The following is an 18808-nucleotide window of genomic DNA, read 5'->3' as shown; positions in this document are numbered from 1 at the left end:
GTTGAGGATGAGAATTCTGAGGAATGGGTGATGACTGTTTTGAAATAGAGAGCTATATTATTTGAGCAGACGGAGCTGGTAAGGTAAGTTGAATGCTTGGCAATTTAGTAAAAATTGAGCGAATGGTCCAGGAAGCAGACTTTGTGAATAAGATTCGAGAGTGCGCAACAGGACATAAGAGTGAAACTAAAGATATGGAATCTTCATCCTGGAGATGCCATGGTGCACAACCATGGTGCACAGGGTTTGATTATTATTGGGGCATTATTCTATTGTCAGTTGTGTTGAGATTCTTCAGATTTGGGGCAGCAACCATGCAGGTGAGTACTTCATTACATTCTTGTCCAGCTTTATAGATGGTGAACAATCTTTTAAATTCACTGGGTGAGGCATCTATTGCTCAATATTCAGATCCTCCACTGCTTCAATTAAGTTAAATTAAGCTGCTAGACATTGCTGACTTCTAGAAAGTTAATGTTAAGAGACCTTGGTGAAGGCATTGTGGGTAATGGGGAAATGGCTAAGCTGACTATTCTGCAATATGGTCATTATCGCACACTGATGTGGAACAAGTATTACGTGTCGTTCTTAAATGTGTTATACTCATTTTGTAATGGAAGCATGAATATTCCAACTGCAATACGGTTGAATGCTATCTTTTTTTATGTTACAGTGGTCCTATGCACTTGAAAAGCCAAATACAGGAAGTGTATTCAACATTGCTTGGTCTGTTGATGGCACGCAAATAGCTGGCGCTTGTGGAAATGGCCACGTGATCTTTGCCCATATCATAGAGCAACGTTGGGAGTGGAAGAATTTTGAAATCACATTGACAAAGCGAAGATCAATGCAGGTATAGTTATTTTAAATAACAAGTTCACATGCGCGACGTACAGTGCCCTCCATAATGTTTGGGACAAAGACCCATCATTTATTTATTTGCCTCTGTACTCCACAATTTGAGATTTGTAATAGAAAAAAATCACGTGGTTAAAGTGCACATTGTCAGATTTTATTAAAAGATATTTTTATACATTTTGGTTTCACCATGTAGAAATTACAGCTGTGTTTATACATAGTATCCCCCATTTCAGGGCACCATAATGTTTGGGACACATGGCTTCACAGGTGTTTGTAATTGCTCAGGTGTGTTTAATTGCCTCCTTAATGCAGGCATAAGAGAGCTCTCAGCACCTAGTCTTTCCTCCAGTCTTTCCATCACTTTTGGAAACTTTTATTGCTGTTTATTAACATGAGGACCAAAGTTGTGCCAATGAAAGTCAAATAAGCCATTATGAGACTGAGAAACAAGAATAAAACTGTTAAAGACATCAGCCAAACCTTAGGCTTACCAAAATCAACTGTTTGGAACATCATTAAGAAGAAAGAGAGCACTAGTGAGCTTACTAACCGCAAAGGGACTGGCAGGCCAAGGAAGACCTCCACAGCTGATGACAGAAGAATTCTCTGTATAATATAAAGAAAAATCCCCAGACACTTGTCCGACAGATTAGAAACACTCTTCATGAGTCAAGTGTGGATTTGTCAATGACCACTGTCCGCAGAAGACTTCATGAACTGCAAGATGCAAAACACTGGTTAGCCGCAAAACTAGGATGGCCAGGTTACAGTTTGCCAAGAAGTACTTAAAAGAGTAACCACAGTTCTGGAAAATGGTCTTGTGGAGAGATGAGACGAAGATTAACATATCAGAGTGATGGCAAGAACAAAATATGGAGGAAAGAAGAAATGGCCCAAGATCCAAAGCATACCACCTCATCTGTGAAACACGGTGGTGGGGGTGCTATGGCCTGGGCATGTATGGCTGCTGAAGGTACTGGCTCACTTATCTTCTTTGATGATACAACTGCTGATGGTAGTAGCATAATGAATTCTGAAGTGTATAGACACATCCTATCTGCTCAAATTCAAACAAATACCTCAAAACTCATTGGCCGGCAATTTATTCTACAGCAAGACAATGATCCCAAACATACTGCTAAAGCAACAAAGGAGTTTTTCAAAGCTAACAAATGGTCAATTCTTGAGTGGCCAAGTCAATCACCCAATTGAGCATGCCTTTTATATGCTGAAGAGAAAACTGAAGGGGACCAGCCCCCAAAACTAGCATCTCAAGATGGCTGCAATACAGGCCTGGCAGAGCATCACTAGAGAAGACACCCAGTAACTGGTGATGTCCATGAATCGTAGACTTCAAGCAGTCATAGCATGCAAAAGATATGCAACAAAATACTAAACATGACTACTTTCATTTATATGACATTGCTGTGTCCCAAAACATTATGGTGCCCTGAGGTGGGAGGACTATTATAAACACTGCTGTAGTTTCTACATGGTGAAACCAAGATGTATAAAAATGGCCTTTATTAAAATCTGACAATGTGCACTTTAACCACATGTGATTTTTTTCTATTACAAATCACAAATTGTGGAGTGCAGAGGCAAATAAATAAATGATGGGTCTGTCCCAAACATTATGTAGGGCACTGTATAAAAGAGAATGTCATGGAAACTGGATTGCGTACATGCTTTTGGTGGCTGCATAGGTGATTTGTAACACAAAAGTGCTTGGGGCTTGTGAACAGCAAATACACACAATGTGCATGTTAAGAACTTTGGGCATTTCCGTGAGAGTGATATCTACATGGGTGGAATGTGTGGAGCGTGCATGGATGACCTCAGTACACCACTCAAATGGAGACTCCACTGCTATTGAGGGAGTGCAGTGTAGGTTCACGAGGTTAATTCCTGGGATGGCGGGACTGTCATATGTTGAAAGAATGGAGTGACTGGGCTTGTATTCTCTATGTTTAATTGAAACATGCAGACGTAAATCCAATGGACTGATCTGGATTTGGTCCTCCACCCAGACTACCCCAATGGTCATCTCTTATCTGGGTTGGATGTGGAGAGTTCATTGAGCTGATCTCCACTACTGGATTTGGCCATCATGTGCAACCTTCAATGTGGCGTTCAGCCATATAGCAGAATGAAAGTTGTGCAAATATGCGTCATCCAGCTTATCCTGGACCTACACCGATCGGATCTGCATTATTCTGGGACATATTTCCTTGTGAGCCTCTGAATGCCAGAGGTTCCCTTATTTTCAGTTTGAATTTGGTAACATAAAAAATTCCCTGAAATATAGTGGTGCAAGTTACCGGGTAAAATCTCAGAGTCCAGCGACAAAGTCCTGAGTAGCTGCAGAACCTGAAGTAACGTAGTAGAATGACATGGTTAGACTGATCTAGAAATCTTTGACACCTGGCAAAGCCACCCTTTAGCTTTGTAGGCTGTCAAAGCTGTGTTATGTTTCTATATATCAATGCCATTAATTACTGGTAAAGATTAGATAAATATTATAAACCCATTCAGTAATTTGAGATTCTGGCTTTGAATGAGAGTCCCAAAATTTGCCAGCACTTATACTGAGTGTTGCCAGCAGTTTCACGGGAACTGAAGCTTGCTACGAATGATTAATTTCTGATTGTGTTCCAAACAGGTGCGGAATGTGTTGAATGATGCATTAGATGTCTTAGAATTCCGTGACAGGGTGATAAAGGCCTCATTGTCCCAAGGGCATTTGGTAGTTGTAACCACGCTGCAATGTTATGTGTATAGGTAAGTCAATTTCTCTTTGCAAATTAACTATAGCCCTTTGGCAAAGCAACCTTGCCTTGAAAGTCTTTGTCAATTACATATCTCCTAAAGGAAATCTAAATCTCAATAGTTCTATTTCACGGCGATAATCCAAAACTGATATGTCAAAAGATATTTTTATGCGATCTGCCATGTTTTGATTTTGTTCTTCTTGAAAAAAATATACTTGGCCAAATCTGTTAAAGTTGGATGTATATAATGTGCAATAGGCTTTAAAATGTCTTGCACTCAATTCCTTTCCTAATCTCAGTGTTGTGAATTTATGAAGTATACACAGTTTGTCACAATGTTTTATTTCAGTACAAAGAATTGGAATACTCCACTTGTATTTGACCTGAAAGAAGGTACTGTTAGTTTAATTCTACAGGCACAGAGGTAAGCAATGGCTTTTAGTAAATATATTTGTTAACAGAGCTTTTACATATGTAAAGGCATTAGCTCGTAACTGAATTTGCTTTTAATTATGTGAAACTGTATCTTAAGTTTAAAATAAATCATAATGTTATAAAAATTGATTGTGTTTTCTGACTAAGATGTATTAAATATGAAAATAATTTAAACAAAGTATACTAATATCAACATATGTTTACTGTAATACTCATGGTTTATTTCTTAAAATGCCATTATGTAAAATTATATTTTGTTCAAAGCTCAAAATATAATTTTATCAAGTATTTAAAAATTGTGTTTTGTGCTGAATGTAGTAAATATTATAGAAATTATTTTGATATAATTTTCTGATATAAACCAATAAGGTTAGTATCACACTCAATTCTAGTTTTCCTATCAATGTGATATTTAAAACATATATTATATGGTGTTGCAACCTCTGCAGAATACCTAGGTGAATTACAATGTGTACTGCAGAAATGTACTGAACTACAGGCCATGCAAGGCCCGGCCGAGAAACATGTTCAAAAGCACCTTGGAACATGTTGGGAAAGCTTTCACTGGGTCATTCCCCTCGTTCTGAAATGGTGAATGGTGTATGTCATAGAGGCAGAGAACCTAAAAATGGGAGGAATTAATACTGCATTTTAACAAGAGAGTTCTTCTAAGGCCCCCCCTCGGTCATGGCTGACCATGGGTGATGCATCCTGGTTGTTGGCTGCTTGCTCCAAACCTCGGCTAGAGCAGCGTCGATGTGTGGTCGGATGCAAGCCTGGGCGATGTCATATAAAGGACAGGCTGTTAACCATACAATAATGTAATTGTGCATCTCATTAGTAATACTTTGCAGTAAAAGCATCATTTGTATGTTACAGAATGGAATATCCAAACCTATATAGCTATTATATCTAATTCAATGATAAAAAAATTATAGTTTTGTATTTTGAAATAGTAATTTTTACTTTTCAGATATCATAGCAGCATCTTTAATATTTGTTCATTTGCACAGGCAATTTCTACTTCTTGATGGAGCTGGGATTTATTTGTATTCATATGAAGGTCGTCTCATTTCTTCTCCGAAGTTTCCAGGGATGAGAACTGACATACTGAGCTCCCAGACTGTTTCCCTCAGCAATGATACGATTGCAGTGAGAGATAAGACTGATGAAAAAGGTATAGTAAGAAATAGCAGTGGCAGCCATAATTACTTGTTTTTGTATAGCACCCTTAACGAAGCTAAATGTATTATGGTATTTCACTAAAGGACTATCAGACAAAATTTGACATAAAGCCACTGGTTTATGGAGCATAGAACAAATATGGTGTGCTGGAGATGCATTGATATATTTCAAGTTATATTTTTTGTGTTAAATTACATTTTCATTTCCCAATAGATATGTTTTAAGAATTTAGAGCTATTTAGTAAAATGTTTTGTGTTCAGTTCCTCTCTAGAGGAAAACAAATTGGGTTATTAAGCTAGGATTCACCCCCGTTTTTGCTGAGTACAACTATTTTAGCAATCATACAATTGATTAATGGAAACGACAAAACAGAAGGAAAGTGATGAGGTGTAGTTCCTTCAGTGAATAATATAATGGAAAAAATCATGAGGCTGATCCCTGGTGTCAAAGGTCAGTACCATGAGGTATAACTTGAGAAACTTTTCAATCTCAAAAGGACATAATTGGGAGGTGATTGGATTGCGGTATTACTCTAAACTATATTGTAGATGTTGAACAAATGGGAACCAGTTCTGACTAATGTAAGTCAGATGTATGATTGAAGTCAGGAAGTACTTGTTAAAATCAACACTTAAAAAGTAAGGAATCATTGAGGCCAAAGCCCAGGAGTTATTATATAAATATTTCCATATCATTGGGAGGAATGGTAATACATTTATGGGTACCTTGATGGGCCAAAGATCTTCCTTATCCACCTCTGTTGTGTATCGTTTGACTTTGCATGTATACATTTAGAGTTAAATTTAACACCTGTTTATTCAGGATTTTGTCTGGAGCAAGTGTGGTCATAACATGCTCTTGTTAGTGCTTGTGGTAATGGTTCATGAAAATCTCTTTTGGGTCAGGGAAAATAGACGAGGGATTGATTTGAACTGCCAGCAGAGAACAGATGGGCTGCAGGCCCACTTCTGCTTCTCATGAAAACAGCTGAAAAAAAGATATTTCACATCCATTGTTTAAACAGCTTTCAGTGGTCCTTCATACATATGGCTGCAGGCCTTCTCGGATTACCTCAGAATTGCCTTCAGCTCCATTTGATTCAGGTAGATGTCTGGGTCACCCTTATATAAGTGCTTTGCAAAAATAGGAGAGGGTGCAAAGTACAGCGCTGCTGCTTTAAACCTGATCACCAGACCAAGTTAACAGCAGCCCATGGTTTTAAAAGGATTATATGCTTAATATTATCTATTTTGTCAGCACCTTAAAATAAGTTACTGTATGTCTGCATAATCTTCCATTGTAAGTAAGTGCATTAAACAAGGTGAAAAGTGAGATTGCAGAACAAATTTGCGACCTTTTAAATATTTGTGAGATTTTACAGTAGGAATTATTTCATACTTAAGCCAGCTTTGTCTCTGGGATTTTATGAGGCCAACTGACAAGAAAGTTTTAAAACATTTTTTCAGTTAAAGAATGAGTTCGTATTTTGTACTTTGAGAACTATTCATGAATGGAGTAAATCAGATGCAGCATTATCTTATAATTACCTTGCATCATTTGTGTCTTTTTGTGTTCTTGTTGCAGTGATTTTTCTTATTGATGCACTTTCGGGAAAACCTCTCGGTGATGGGAAACCTCTAGTTCACAAGGTATTTGGTTCTGGTTTAAAAAAGGGGGAATGTAAGCACATTACTCCCTGTACTTCATCTATTTTGTCAATGGAAACTAGTTTTGCACAGGATAGACTGCATTGTGATGAAATATATTGATAAAAATGAAACAGGAGGCATTAGGTTAGTAAAGAACAAAATGTTAGCCCAGCCTTTGTCATTCTAATACAAAACTCATAGCATTTATTGGTGTCATACTGTGGAACTAATGGTACTTTTTAGTTATATATATATGAAAATATAAATGTTAATTTTTTGTATATATGAAAGATTTACATTTGCAGGGCCCACAATGGTACACCCTGTGAATAAGGATATGACTGACTAGAACTTTTTGATTTTTGCATATATATACATACATATATATCACACACATATATATACATATATATATATATATATATATATATATATATGTGTGTGTGTGTGTGGTCTATATCCACAACTCTCTACAGTTTCTTGTGATCTTGGAAGAGGTTTTCCCCAAACCAAGCTGTGATGAAACTCAATAGTGTGCTTTCTGTTGAGCATCAGCAGAAGATGGTAAGCATTATTGGAAATATACTAAACTTCCTTAGCCTCCTGAGGAAGTAGAGGGGAAGTAGATGTGCTATTTTGTCCTTGGCTTCAATGGTGCAGAACAAAATAGTCTTGACACCATGTTACCAAGCTCTCTATCCCTTTCCTGTACTCCATCTCGTCATTGTTCGAGATCCGGTCCATTACAGTGGTGTCATCGGCAAACTTGAAAATGGAACTAGATCAGAATTTGGCCACACAGTTGAGAGTGTATAGGGAGTATATGTTGTGTTACAAAGCAACAATAGTCCACATCTCCCAGTTGCTAACCATTTTAGTTCGCCCATTCCTATATTGACCTTTCTGTCATGGGGTCCTCAATTGCCAGATGGACATCACGGTAGTGGGGCAGCAGCTGGGCATCCCGTGAGCTCAGTAACCACTTATGACTTGTCCCATTTGCAGAATGGCCACAGCACAGATGTCTCTGTGATTGGGGGCCTTGATTCCGTAAAACATTAATGCATCTGCAGGTTAACATGGAGGATGGGTGGTGCCACAGGATGTGGGTGGAGCCGGCAAAATTCCACTCAGTGCGCAAGTATTTGGATAGCCATGTTAAGCGGGTGTGTGAGTAAGCTCTCAATATCTTTAGTGTAGTTGCGGTCATGTATCTCACCTTTACTGAGCTGATAGTGTGGAGGTGAAGCTATTCTTTAATTTGCCGTTTCTTGTCATGCATCTCCTGCCCCAGGCTGATGTCTCCAATACTCACACTTCTTAGTCACTGTTTAAAACTCTGTTTTCTTTTAAACCATGTGGATAAGATAAAGGTTTAAACCAATATTTTATGAGAGGATAAGTTCCATCAACCTTTATCCACTGCATTTTATATCTGTCTTCTGGCAGAATTACAATTAAGGTAGTAGTTCCACAAAATGTACGTACAACTGTTCATTGACAATTATTCTTTACACATTTAAAATTCCTGTACTATCAGAAATTCCAATGTAACCTGTCTTAAATCGTGTACTCCTCCTATTTCTTAAGTCCTATCGTAGTGTAAACAGTGATCTTATTCAAATTTGGCCCAATTCTACTGTTCATTGACATCAGCAAGATTTATAATTCAATTTACTGAATAAACAAACATTGGATTCAGCTTTCATGTTAAATGCTTTGAATGACGCTTTAACAATTAAAGTACAAGTTTTTACATTCTTATTGAAATTATACATGATTCTGTCTTTTTTTAAGACGCATTTACTAAGATATAAAGTTTCATATACAATTTTAGGATCATTTAAATTGTAATCTGCCATGCATCCCTTTATTTTAGAAATGAAATTTGCGAAATAGATTGCAGCTTTTTCCAAATGGCAGACATAATTTAGACAATCTGGTGGTGATTCTTTTTTCACACATTTAATGGTTAGAAAGTTGGTTGATACCAAAGTGATGAGAGATAGCCAGCGGAGTAATCTTTTGGAAGTCAGTAGACATAAGAGTTGTTGCTGTCATAAATGTGCTAAATAACGGAAGTTCTTTGCTTCTTGGCTCTTTCTTGCAGTATACAGCTGAAATGGTCATTTATCTCAGTTCTCACATTTGTGATGTAGTCAGCTGGATTTGATGAATTGTTTGTACTTTTGTACAGAAAACCTGACGGCTAAATCCTAAAAATAGATAAATCACAGTCAGTGCCACAGCCTCAGAAAGTGAAAAAGTCTTATATTTATATCACCTTTCATGCTCTGGGACATTTCAAAATGCTTTGCAGCCAATGTAGAGGTCGCTGGTGATTTAGGAAACGTGACAACAAATTGCCATGGATTAAGGGGCTGTAAACAACAGGTCGATAAACATGTGTTTATTAGTTCATTCAGAGAGTGCCTTGGTATCTATAATATCTATCTGATAATGACATGGAGCTAATGCATTAATGTTGTATCCAAAAGGTGGCATCCTAATCATGCAACCCTTTCTTGGTACACAACTTGGTAATCACTGAGTAGATTACTTCAGTGTGATTGCAGTTATTTGTTGCTTTTTCTTTTCTCCTTGACAATTCACTGTAACCTGTTAACGTGTAACGCTTTGATCCCTTGCCTGTTGATCAAAATTCCTCAGTTCATTTGCATGTCTCATTGCTCTGCGATTTTGAATACCCGCTGCAAATCCAAACTCGTACAAATTACTACCTTCACATTGGACTTTGGGAAATGAAGCTGTCCTCTGATCTCTATCTATCACACTACATTATCTATCCAGTTATTGGAAACAAACAGTTCTCTAGGATACATGCCAGCAGTAAATATTTTAAACAGGGAGTCAAGCATTTGTATTTTCTCATTCATATAACAAGAGCCTCATGTCAGCAGATCTGGAGGGGAATGGACATTCTGATTCCTTTTGCAGTTTTACAGTTTTCTTGGTTATCTAAAATAAATAGTTGTCATTTTTTAGGTCTCTTTGATTTGAAAGTTGAACAGAAAACATTATCCTGAGGGATTGGAATTTCAATTGGGGTGGCACAGAGGCACAGCTGGTGGAGCTGCAGCCTCACACTGCCGGAGGCCAGAGTTTGATTCTGACCTCAGCTGCTGTCTGTGTGGAGTTTGCACGTTCTCCCTGTTACCACGTGAGTTTTCTCCCACAGCCCACATATGTAGGAGTTTGTAGGTTATTTGGCCTCCATAAAATTGCCCCTAATCTGTGGGGAATGGATGAGAAAGCGAGATAACACAGAACCAGTGTGATCTGGTGATCGATGGTCGGCGAATTCACGGTAGGCCGAAGGGCCTATTTCCATGAGGTATCTCTAAACTAAACCAAAGTTGACTACATCATAAGCCAAAGTACAATTGCTGGAGAACAAGATAAAAAACCTATGAGCAAGACTGCTGTATCAGACGGACATGTGGGGCTGCTGTGTACTTTGTTTCAAGGAGACATGTCTCATCCTAACTCTCTGGACACGAGCTCCAGCCCAAGGGATTTTCTATCCACTGCATGGACCAGACAACAGCGCCAGGAAAAGGTAGAGATGGTCTGCTTCATGATAAACTTGTCATGGTGCTTGGACATGGAGCTTGCCCATTCCCTGTTCGCCTATCTCATAGCAGTTAAATGCCAAGCCATTCTACCTACCAAAGGAGTTCAACACCACCATGCTGACTGCGGTATACATCCCTTCTATGGCAGACATCAAGCCAGCACTTGGAGAATTGAGCACCACGATCAATAAGCATGCGATAGCATATCCCGATGCCTTCCATGTCATCACTGGGGACTTCAGCCACCCTAGCTTGAAGAAATATCTGCCGAATGACCATCAACACATTACCAATGATACCAGAGGACCCGACACACTCAACCATCATTAAACCACAATCAGGAATGCCTATTGCTCCATCCCTTGCTTGCACTTTGGAAAAGAGTCGGTGATAGTGCGGATCAGTTCCTGCTTCCGAAATTACCTGGATCTCCTTCCATTTGCCTATCGCCACAAAAGGTCAACACCAGATGCTATCTGTTGTAGGAAGGAACTGCAGATGCTGGTTTAAACCGAAGATAGACACAAAATGCTGGAGTAACTCAGCGGGACAGGCAGCATCTCTGGATAGAAGGAATGGGTGACGTTTTGGGTCAAGACCCTTCTTCAGACTGAGTGACTCAGCCTGAAGAAGGGTCTCGACCAGATGCTATCTCATGGGCTCACCCCTTTGCCCTGGAATCCAAGAGGCTGCAGAGACTGTGGAATCAGCCCAGTCCATCAAAGGCACAGCCCTCCCAACTACATCTAAAGCCTCAAGAACATGGCATCTATCATCAAGGATACCGATCATCTGGTCCCCTTCTTGCTGCTACCATCAGGAGAGAAGTACAGAGGCCCGAGGTTCCACGCCACCAGGTTGAAGAACAGCTACCTTCCTTCAACTATCAGGTTCTTGAACCAACCCGCACAACTCTAATCCTAGCTCAAGAATGGAACACTACAGACCAGCTCTTGCACTGCCATTGACTGTTTTTTCTAATTGTGTTTTTACACTAATATCTTTTTTTTTGCAGTTGTTTTTCTTTTTACCACCTTGAGAATTTGTATGTGAAATTTCTGTATAATTAATGTATAATTTAGATTTTTGCATGTGTTGTCTGAAACGATGTGCTTGAGATGCTGCTGCAAGCAAGATTTTCATTATACCTGTACCTCACCGTACTTGGACATGTGGCAATATACTTGACTTCACTTGAAATGGGAATCTTTCTCATTGGCCAAGTGACTTGTTAATAATTATTCCACCATTCCAAAGTAATGTTATAAGATATTGGCAGTGCCTGTATAGTGGAGGAATGTTTTACAAACGTTAAGCTCAGATGGATCCAATTTATATTAGTGCAGCTCAAAGGCTAAGTGTCGGCCATGATAAGAAATTATCACAAAACAATACGAACAGCAATCAAAATCCAAGAAAGGAAATGCAGCAATCTAAAACTCGCACATTTATAAAAATCACACTGTGTCCTTTGAAATTCTTTGGGATATAACTGGTGCAAAAGCTCATGTAGTGCGAAATAGAGATTTCTTTCCCAACCTACGGACATCCCAAAGTTTTTCTTTACAGACGAGAAAGTGTTTCTGTAGTGTAGTCACCTTTGTAAGGTAGCATTGGTCAATTTGCACACAGCAGTAGAATAATGACCAGGTAATCTGTTTATAATCATATCGATTGATGGATCTATATTGGCCAAAGCACCAAAGATAATTCCCCATTTTTTCTAAGAAATAGCACCAAAGAAGGTTCTGCATTCAGTTGAGAGTACAGATTGGGTCTCAATTATCTCTTCTGAAAGTTTTTCAGAATGAATATGAATATTTTTTCATTGCTGGTTTGCTGGTCTAGATTGTATGTAAAACAATAAAGAGCGCTAAAAAAAAGCAATACTTTTTCTACCTATATTTGTTTAGACTTTAAACTGTGGTTAGTGATAATATTATCAGGAGCATTGTTACAAGAATAGAACCTGATCAGTTGAGCCGAATTTAGAGATTTAGGTTTAAAATGACATCTCCAGAAACCAGGCTGAGTTAACGGTTCAGCTGCTTCAAACTTGAACTCCCTGACCCCTATGGACAGCTTCTGCTTGTCATCAACTCTCACCACTTAAACAAAAGGACAAAAAAATAGATAGGAAAATGTTAAAAGCTAATCATGATTCTTTCTAATCCATTTTGGAGATGATATCAACATTGGAAATGTTTGCCTCTGGCTGAAAATCAAACTCACAGGCCAGTTTTTTCTGACCCTTGCGGCTAACTAGCTTGAAGATTGACAAAGACAACTATTTTGCACATTTTTCGTGTTAAACTAAAATTTTTACAATGGGATGTTAGCTAATTTATGTGCAAGTAACTTGATCTTTTGAAGAGAAGATAACTTATCTGCTGCACTCTAGTGGTTAAATAAAAATAAAACTTCTGCTCTTCTCAATTCTTTTCCAAGACTCCTTTTTAAATGCATTGGAGCCAAAAATATGTGTCCTAATGAATGCATTTGATAGCATTTGTTTGGTAAATGCTGCCTAGAATTTTGGAAGTGGAGTTTATTGCTCATTTGTACCATGCATTCAACAGAAAACTAATTTCTTTCCTATCCAAAAAATCCTCCCGTTGTGTCTGGACTTGTGGATTTTCATGGGTTTCAGTCAGTTTGTGTGCAGGGCTTAATGTTGCATTTAGCTGAGGCATTTGAGAGGTGTTTCTTACTCCTCTCAATAGTATACCTCTGGAGTTAAATAATGTCCATTTAAACTAGCATTTAAACATCAGAGTAAAGCACATGTCAGCAAATGCTCAAACATCGGCAATAATTGTAACATTTAGTAGAAGGTCTACTGTTCATGTCCATTTCAGGACCCGAGAAACTCAAGAGTCATAGTCATATATCATAGAAACAGGCCCTTCGGTTTCAGCTTAACCACGCCGACCAAGGTGCCCCATCTACACGGGTCCCACCTACCTATGTTTGGCCCATATCCCTCCAAACCTTTCCTATCCATGTAACTGTCCAATTCTCTTTTAAATGTTGATTTAGTTTCTGTCTCAACTATCTCCTCCAGCAGCTCATTCCATATACCCACATACCTATGTGAAAAAGTTGCCCCTCAGATTCCTATTCAATCTTTCCCCTCTCACCTTAAACCTATGTCCTCTGGTTCTTGATTCCCCTACTCTGGGTAAAAAAAAAACTCTCTGTGCATCTACCCTATTTATTCCCCTCGTGATCTTGTACATCTCTATAAGATCTTCTATCATCCTCCTACACTTCAAGGAATAGTCCTAGCCTGCCTAACATATCCCTATAGCTCAGGCCCTCAAGTCCCGGCAGCATTTATTGTAAAACTTCTCGGCACTCTTTCAGCTTAACACAATTTTATAAGGTAAACGGCAAACCTCTGACATGGAATAAGTACGTACACTCCACCATGTTGTGCACTTTGATGGCATTTTACACCATCGTAGATGGCGTGATGGCAATTTTCAGGCTAAATGTTCCATTGAAGGAAATTCTGTTAAACTCGCTGACAAACGTACCTAGGATGGTCACTGGAGACTTGGTGGAGTGAAGAACTTGTTTAAGTGCTGTATCTCTCTCTGACACTTCAGGAATTCAGCTACTCAGTTATTTGTTGCCATGTAGGCACATATTTTGCATTCATTAAGATCCTGCAAACAGCAGTGACGTAAAGAAACACCTCATTTGTTTTTGGCAGCAGTGTTTGAGGGACGATGTTTTGTTGTGAGGCTATTCTAAGAAGAGCAATGATATTTGATATGACATTTTGAACCAACGTAAAACTTGCTTGCTGTCTTATACGTATCAATACAGAGTAGGGCGGCACGGTGGCGCAGCGGTAGAGTTGCTGCCTTACAGCGAATGCAGCGCCGGAGACTCAGGTTCGATCCTGACTATGGGCGCCGTCTGTATGGAGTTTGTACGTTCTCCCCGTGACCTGCATGGGTTTTCTCCGAGATCTTCGGTTTCCTCCCACACTCCAAAGACGTGCAGGTTTGTAGGTTAATTGACTGGGTAAATGTAAAAATTGTCCCTGGTGTGTGTAGGATAGTGTTAATGTGCGGGGATCACTGGGCGGCGCGGACTTGGTGGGCCGAAAAGGCCTGTTTCCGCGCTGTAGAATCTAAATCTAAAAAAAAATATTAAAATCTATATCTGACCATATAGGCATTTTGGAGAAAACACTGCAATTTTAAGAATGACAAAAATGTTTCTGATTATGCATGCTGCGGAATATGCACAGACTTGAACACTGGTTGTCTAATATACCTGTTGTGAAAACCCTTGGCCATGTTTAGTTTAGTTTAGGGAGATAGAACAGGCCCTTCGGTCCACCAAGTCTGCGCCGTCCAGCGATCCCTGCACACTAACACTATCCTACACACACGCTAGGAACAATTTACAATTTTACTGAAGCCAATAAACCTACAAACCTGTACGTCTTTGGAGTTCAATCTAATTATTGCGCAATATTCAAGTTAACGGAATGAAGCAACTGTTCATAAATTCTAAAAGTTGTAAGTATTAATGACCTGCTTTTCTTGTAAATGATTAACAGTTGGTTATTTCTGCTGAATGTTACAGATGGAAGTAATGGAGATTGCACTGGATCAATTTGGCTCACCCAATGAAAGAAAAATTGCCATCATAGACAAAAATCGTGACTTGTATATCACATCAGTACGTAGGTTTGGGAAAGAACAAAAAATCATTAAAATTGGTAGGTATTCAAATAATTAAACTATGTTTAATGATAAAAAGAGGGCATATAATCATTTCTCTGTTTTAACATCTTGGAGTTAAGACATCTTGCAACAGGTGTGTCAAATGTGCTAAAAGGAATAATGAGGATGTTACTGGGTCTGGAGGGTTTGAGCTGCAAGGAGAGCCTGCATATACTTTGTTTTCCCTTATGGAGTGTAGGTCGATAAGAGGTGACCTTATGGGGGTATGTAAAATGATGAGAGGCATAGATAAAGTGTATAGCCACGGTTTTGTCCTTAGGGTAATGTAGTCAAAAACTAGAGGGCACACGTTTAAGATGAGAGGGGAAAGGATTAAACCTGAGGGGCAACTTCTTCACATGAAGGGTGGTGCATACCCGTAACGAGCAGCCAGTTGGAATGTAAGAGCCTAGTGTAATTACGTCCATCGAGAGGTAGGTTCGGGGGATTAAGGGGAAACTAGGAAAGTTGGACTAGCTCCATTAACCAGCTTGGTTGGCATGGAGGAGTTGGGCCAAAGGGCCTTTTTCCGTGGAGTGTAGACAAAGTTTGTCAAGGAAACTTGTTACTTGGTGGAATCTAAAAGTTCTGAAACAAAATGATTAAAGAAAAATATCTACGCTTCACCTCCTTTTACTTCTGTGGCCTACTTGGTTCTCATTAAACTAGCAGACCTGGTGCAAATGACATGATGTGAGTCGTAATGGATTCACAGCTGAAAGTCCAGCAGATTTAGAACGAGATGTCTTTCTGCCACTAAATTAAAAGAGCGATGAAGAAATGCATGTTCTCCAACATTTTAACTACACCCTTTATCCTTTGGGTATTTGGTAGGAAAGGTGTGAGCAGTTTTAAAATCACCCTCAGCTTCACAGGGAAAAAAATATAAGCCATCTGTAGTGATTCGTTTTTGGCTTTAGATTTATTATTGTCACATGCCGAGGTACAGTGAAAAGCTTTATTTTGCATGTCATCCGATCAGATCAGATAATACTAGACATAAATACAATCAAGTTAAACTCAAGTCAGACTTATCACTACTACGATTGAAGGGAGTTGAAAAAGTTCCTCCTGGCTTTGTACTGAATGCCTTTTCCAGCCCTAGCTCTTCCACATGTACATGATCTCCCTTCCAACTGGGGTATGTTTGTGGGCCAGCCAAGGGGTTTCACGCAGCCGATTCCCAAATTGAAGAGATCTCTCGGTTGTGTTCCCATACGTACTTTGCCGTCACACATCTCATTTCGTGGCAGAAGACAGTAGAATAGAATTTTCATTTTCAAGGATTTTATTTCTAAACCTCTGTACTGTCGGAGTGACAGAATGGTCATAGGTTTTCTTCTACAATGTGATATAAGAGTACACCCTGTCTTATACTGTATAGTTATGCTTTGCACATAGTAAGTATTCATGTATTTATCATTGAAGAATGAGCGTAGTGGACAGGGTCTGAAGAAGGGTCTCAACCCGAAACATCACCCATTCCTTTCCTCCAGAGATGCTGCCTGCCCCGCTGAGTTACTCCAGCTTTTTGTGTCTATCTTCGGTTTGAACCAGCATATGCAGTCCCTTCCTACACATGTTATTATCAAGCATGTTAAGCTGAAAATAATTAGCAACGTAACCTTTGAAAACTTCTTAAAATAAATTGATGATAAAGCTGATTGGAACAGTTCTCTGACAGAACCTGATGACAGTTAAGATCATGCCATTTTTATTTTTACTGGCACAGAGTGAGTGTTATGTATTAGATTGTGTTGATGTACTCATTGCATGAGATGAGTGAGAGCTTGCATATTTTTATATACTGCATTACTTGTTTTGAGTTGCCAGTTCTCTAGAAATTATTTAATCTATTAGACATTGCTGCCAGCAACCTCAGAGAAAAATCGGCACAGCAAAGCTAATGATACATTTGTATATTGGTTCTAAAAATATTCGAGCTTAGAAAAATAAAAGTAAACAATGGCATGCATGTTGCCTGTGTATTATTAACATGGTTCCTTAAGCCTTCAAGATAAACATGCTAACGTTAAAACAAATATTGATTGGCTACAAGGAAACAAATGCATGTTTAACTAATGATATTCTGTTTTAATTCAGGAACTATGGTGCACTCAATGGCTTGGAACGACACATACAATGTACTATGTGGACTGCAGAATATGTATTTTTTAGTTTGGTATTATCCAAACGTAGTCTACGTTGACAAAGAACTTCTGTCCAAAACAGTTTATGAAAAAGATGCAAGGTAGAACTATCTTCAGCAAATATCTACCCTACGCCCTATTTCTGCAAACTCAAGAAGAATTTAACTCACTATAGAGACATAAGAGATTGCAGATGGTGGAATCTTCAGCAAAACACAAATTCCTGGAGGAACTTGGCAGGTCAGGCAGCATCTGAGGAGGAAATGGACATAGGACATTTCGGGTTAGGACATCCTGAAGTAGGGTCTGAAGAGTGAGGATGGGTCTGGACCCGAAATATCGCCTATCCATTCCCTCCCCAGATGCTGCCTGCCAGCACTTTGTGTTTTGATTAAATGCATTGTGTTCATCCATGCCCGTTTTATATCAGAAGTTCACTGACAGTTTTTTAGGGGGGAAAAATTGTCGGCAATAAGAAATTTTGGACTGAAAATAACATGATAAATGTTAGCAGATGATCTTTAACGGCACTTACATGACATTTTCATTAACACTATTTTAATGGCTATATATTGAGGAAAGGAGCACTAGAATATGTATCTCTATGCCTCCCTCTCCCCTAACTCTCAGTCTGAAGAAGGGTCTCGACCTGAAAGGACACCCATTCCTTCTCTCCAGAAAAGCTGCCTGTCACACTGAGTTACTCCAGCATTTTGTGTCTATCTTCGGTGTAAACCAGCATCTGCAATTTCTTCTTGCAGAATATGTTTTTACTTGTTGAGGTATTTGAATCCACAGTGTGTAGGAAAGAACTGCAGATGCTGGTTTAAACTGAAGATAAGACACAAAATGCTGGAGTATTGAAGGTCTGAAGAAGGGTCTCGACCCAAAACGTCGCCCATTCCTTCTCTCCAGTGATGCTGCCTGTCCCGTTGAGTTACTCCAGCATTTTGTGTCTATTTTTGAATTCACAGAGTACTTGTTTTGTTTTTGCAGTGAATTTGGTAAAAATCCCCAGATCGTGAATTATGTTGGGAACCAAGTGACAATCAGAAGAGTCGATGGGTCAATGATACACACAAGTATATCACCCTACCCTGCCATTCTACATGAATATGTCAGTGCCTCACGGTGGGATGATGCAGTTCGTCTCTGCCGCTTTGTCAAGGTATTTGCTCAGAGGTGTAGATGTTAACTGTTTTTGTGCAGATGTTAACTGTTTCAGTTGTAGATGTTACCAGTTTTGATAAACTATTATGGAGTGCAATAAGAATGAAAGCTCAGTTTTCCTTGAAATATATTACGTATTAATAGTTCATAATGTAGATAAAAGAAAATCTAAAGTGTACTAATCAAAAAAGGTTATGATGTGTAGAAAAACCAATCCTAAAATGTTTATTTTTTTCTACAGTATG

General features: G+C 38.9%; 1 protein-coding gene across 3 annotated transcripts in view; it reads left to right on the top strand.

The window, feature by feature from the left end:
* Positions 1 to 18808, top strand: part of ift80 (intraflagellar transport 80 homolog (Chlamydomonas)) — a 145220-nt gene that overhangs the window by 102029 nt on the left and 24383 nt on the right. For all 3 annotated transcript variants that reach the window (XM_078410068.1, XM_078410070.1, XM_078410069.1), the window contains 8 exons: positions 674 to 853; positions 3524 to 3642; positions 3982 to 4056; positions 5081 to 5244; positions 6838 to 6902; positions 15104 to 15239; positions 17347 to 17494; positions 18390 to 18561. In XM_078410068.1, coding sequence (XP_078266194.1) covers positions 674 to 853; positions 3524 to 3642; positions 3982 to 4056; positions 5081 to 5244; positions 6838 to 6902; positions 15104 to 15239; positions 17347 to 17494; positions 18390 to 18561 — 1059 coding nt within the window. The remainder of the gene's footprint in view (positions 1 to 673; positions 854 to 3523; positions 3643 to 3981; positions 4057 to 5080; positions 5245 to 6837; positions 6903 to 15103; positions 15240 to 17346; positions 17495 to 18389; positions 18562 to 18808) is intronic.

Source organism: Rhinoraja longicauda, chromosome 13 (assembly GCF_053455715.1).
Source record: "Rhinoraja longicauda isolate Sanriku21f chromosome 13, sRhiLon1.1, whole genome shotgun sequence".
In the NCBI taxonomy this organism is placed as follows: domain Eukaryota; kingdom Metazoa; phylum Chordata; class Chondrichthyes; order Rajiformes; family Arhynchobatidae; genus Rhinoraja; species Rhinoraja longicauda.
The sequence above is the reverse complement of the archived record's forward strand: the minus strand, read 5'-3'. Positions and strand labels throughout refer to the sequence as shown.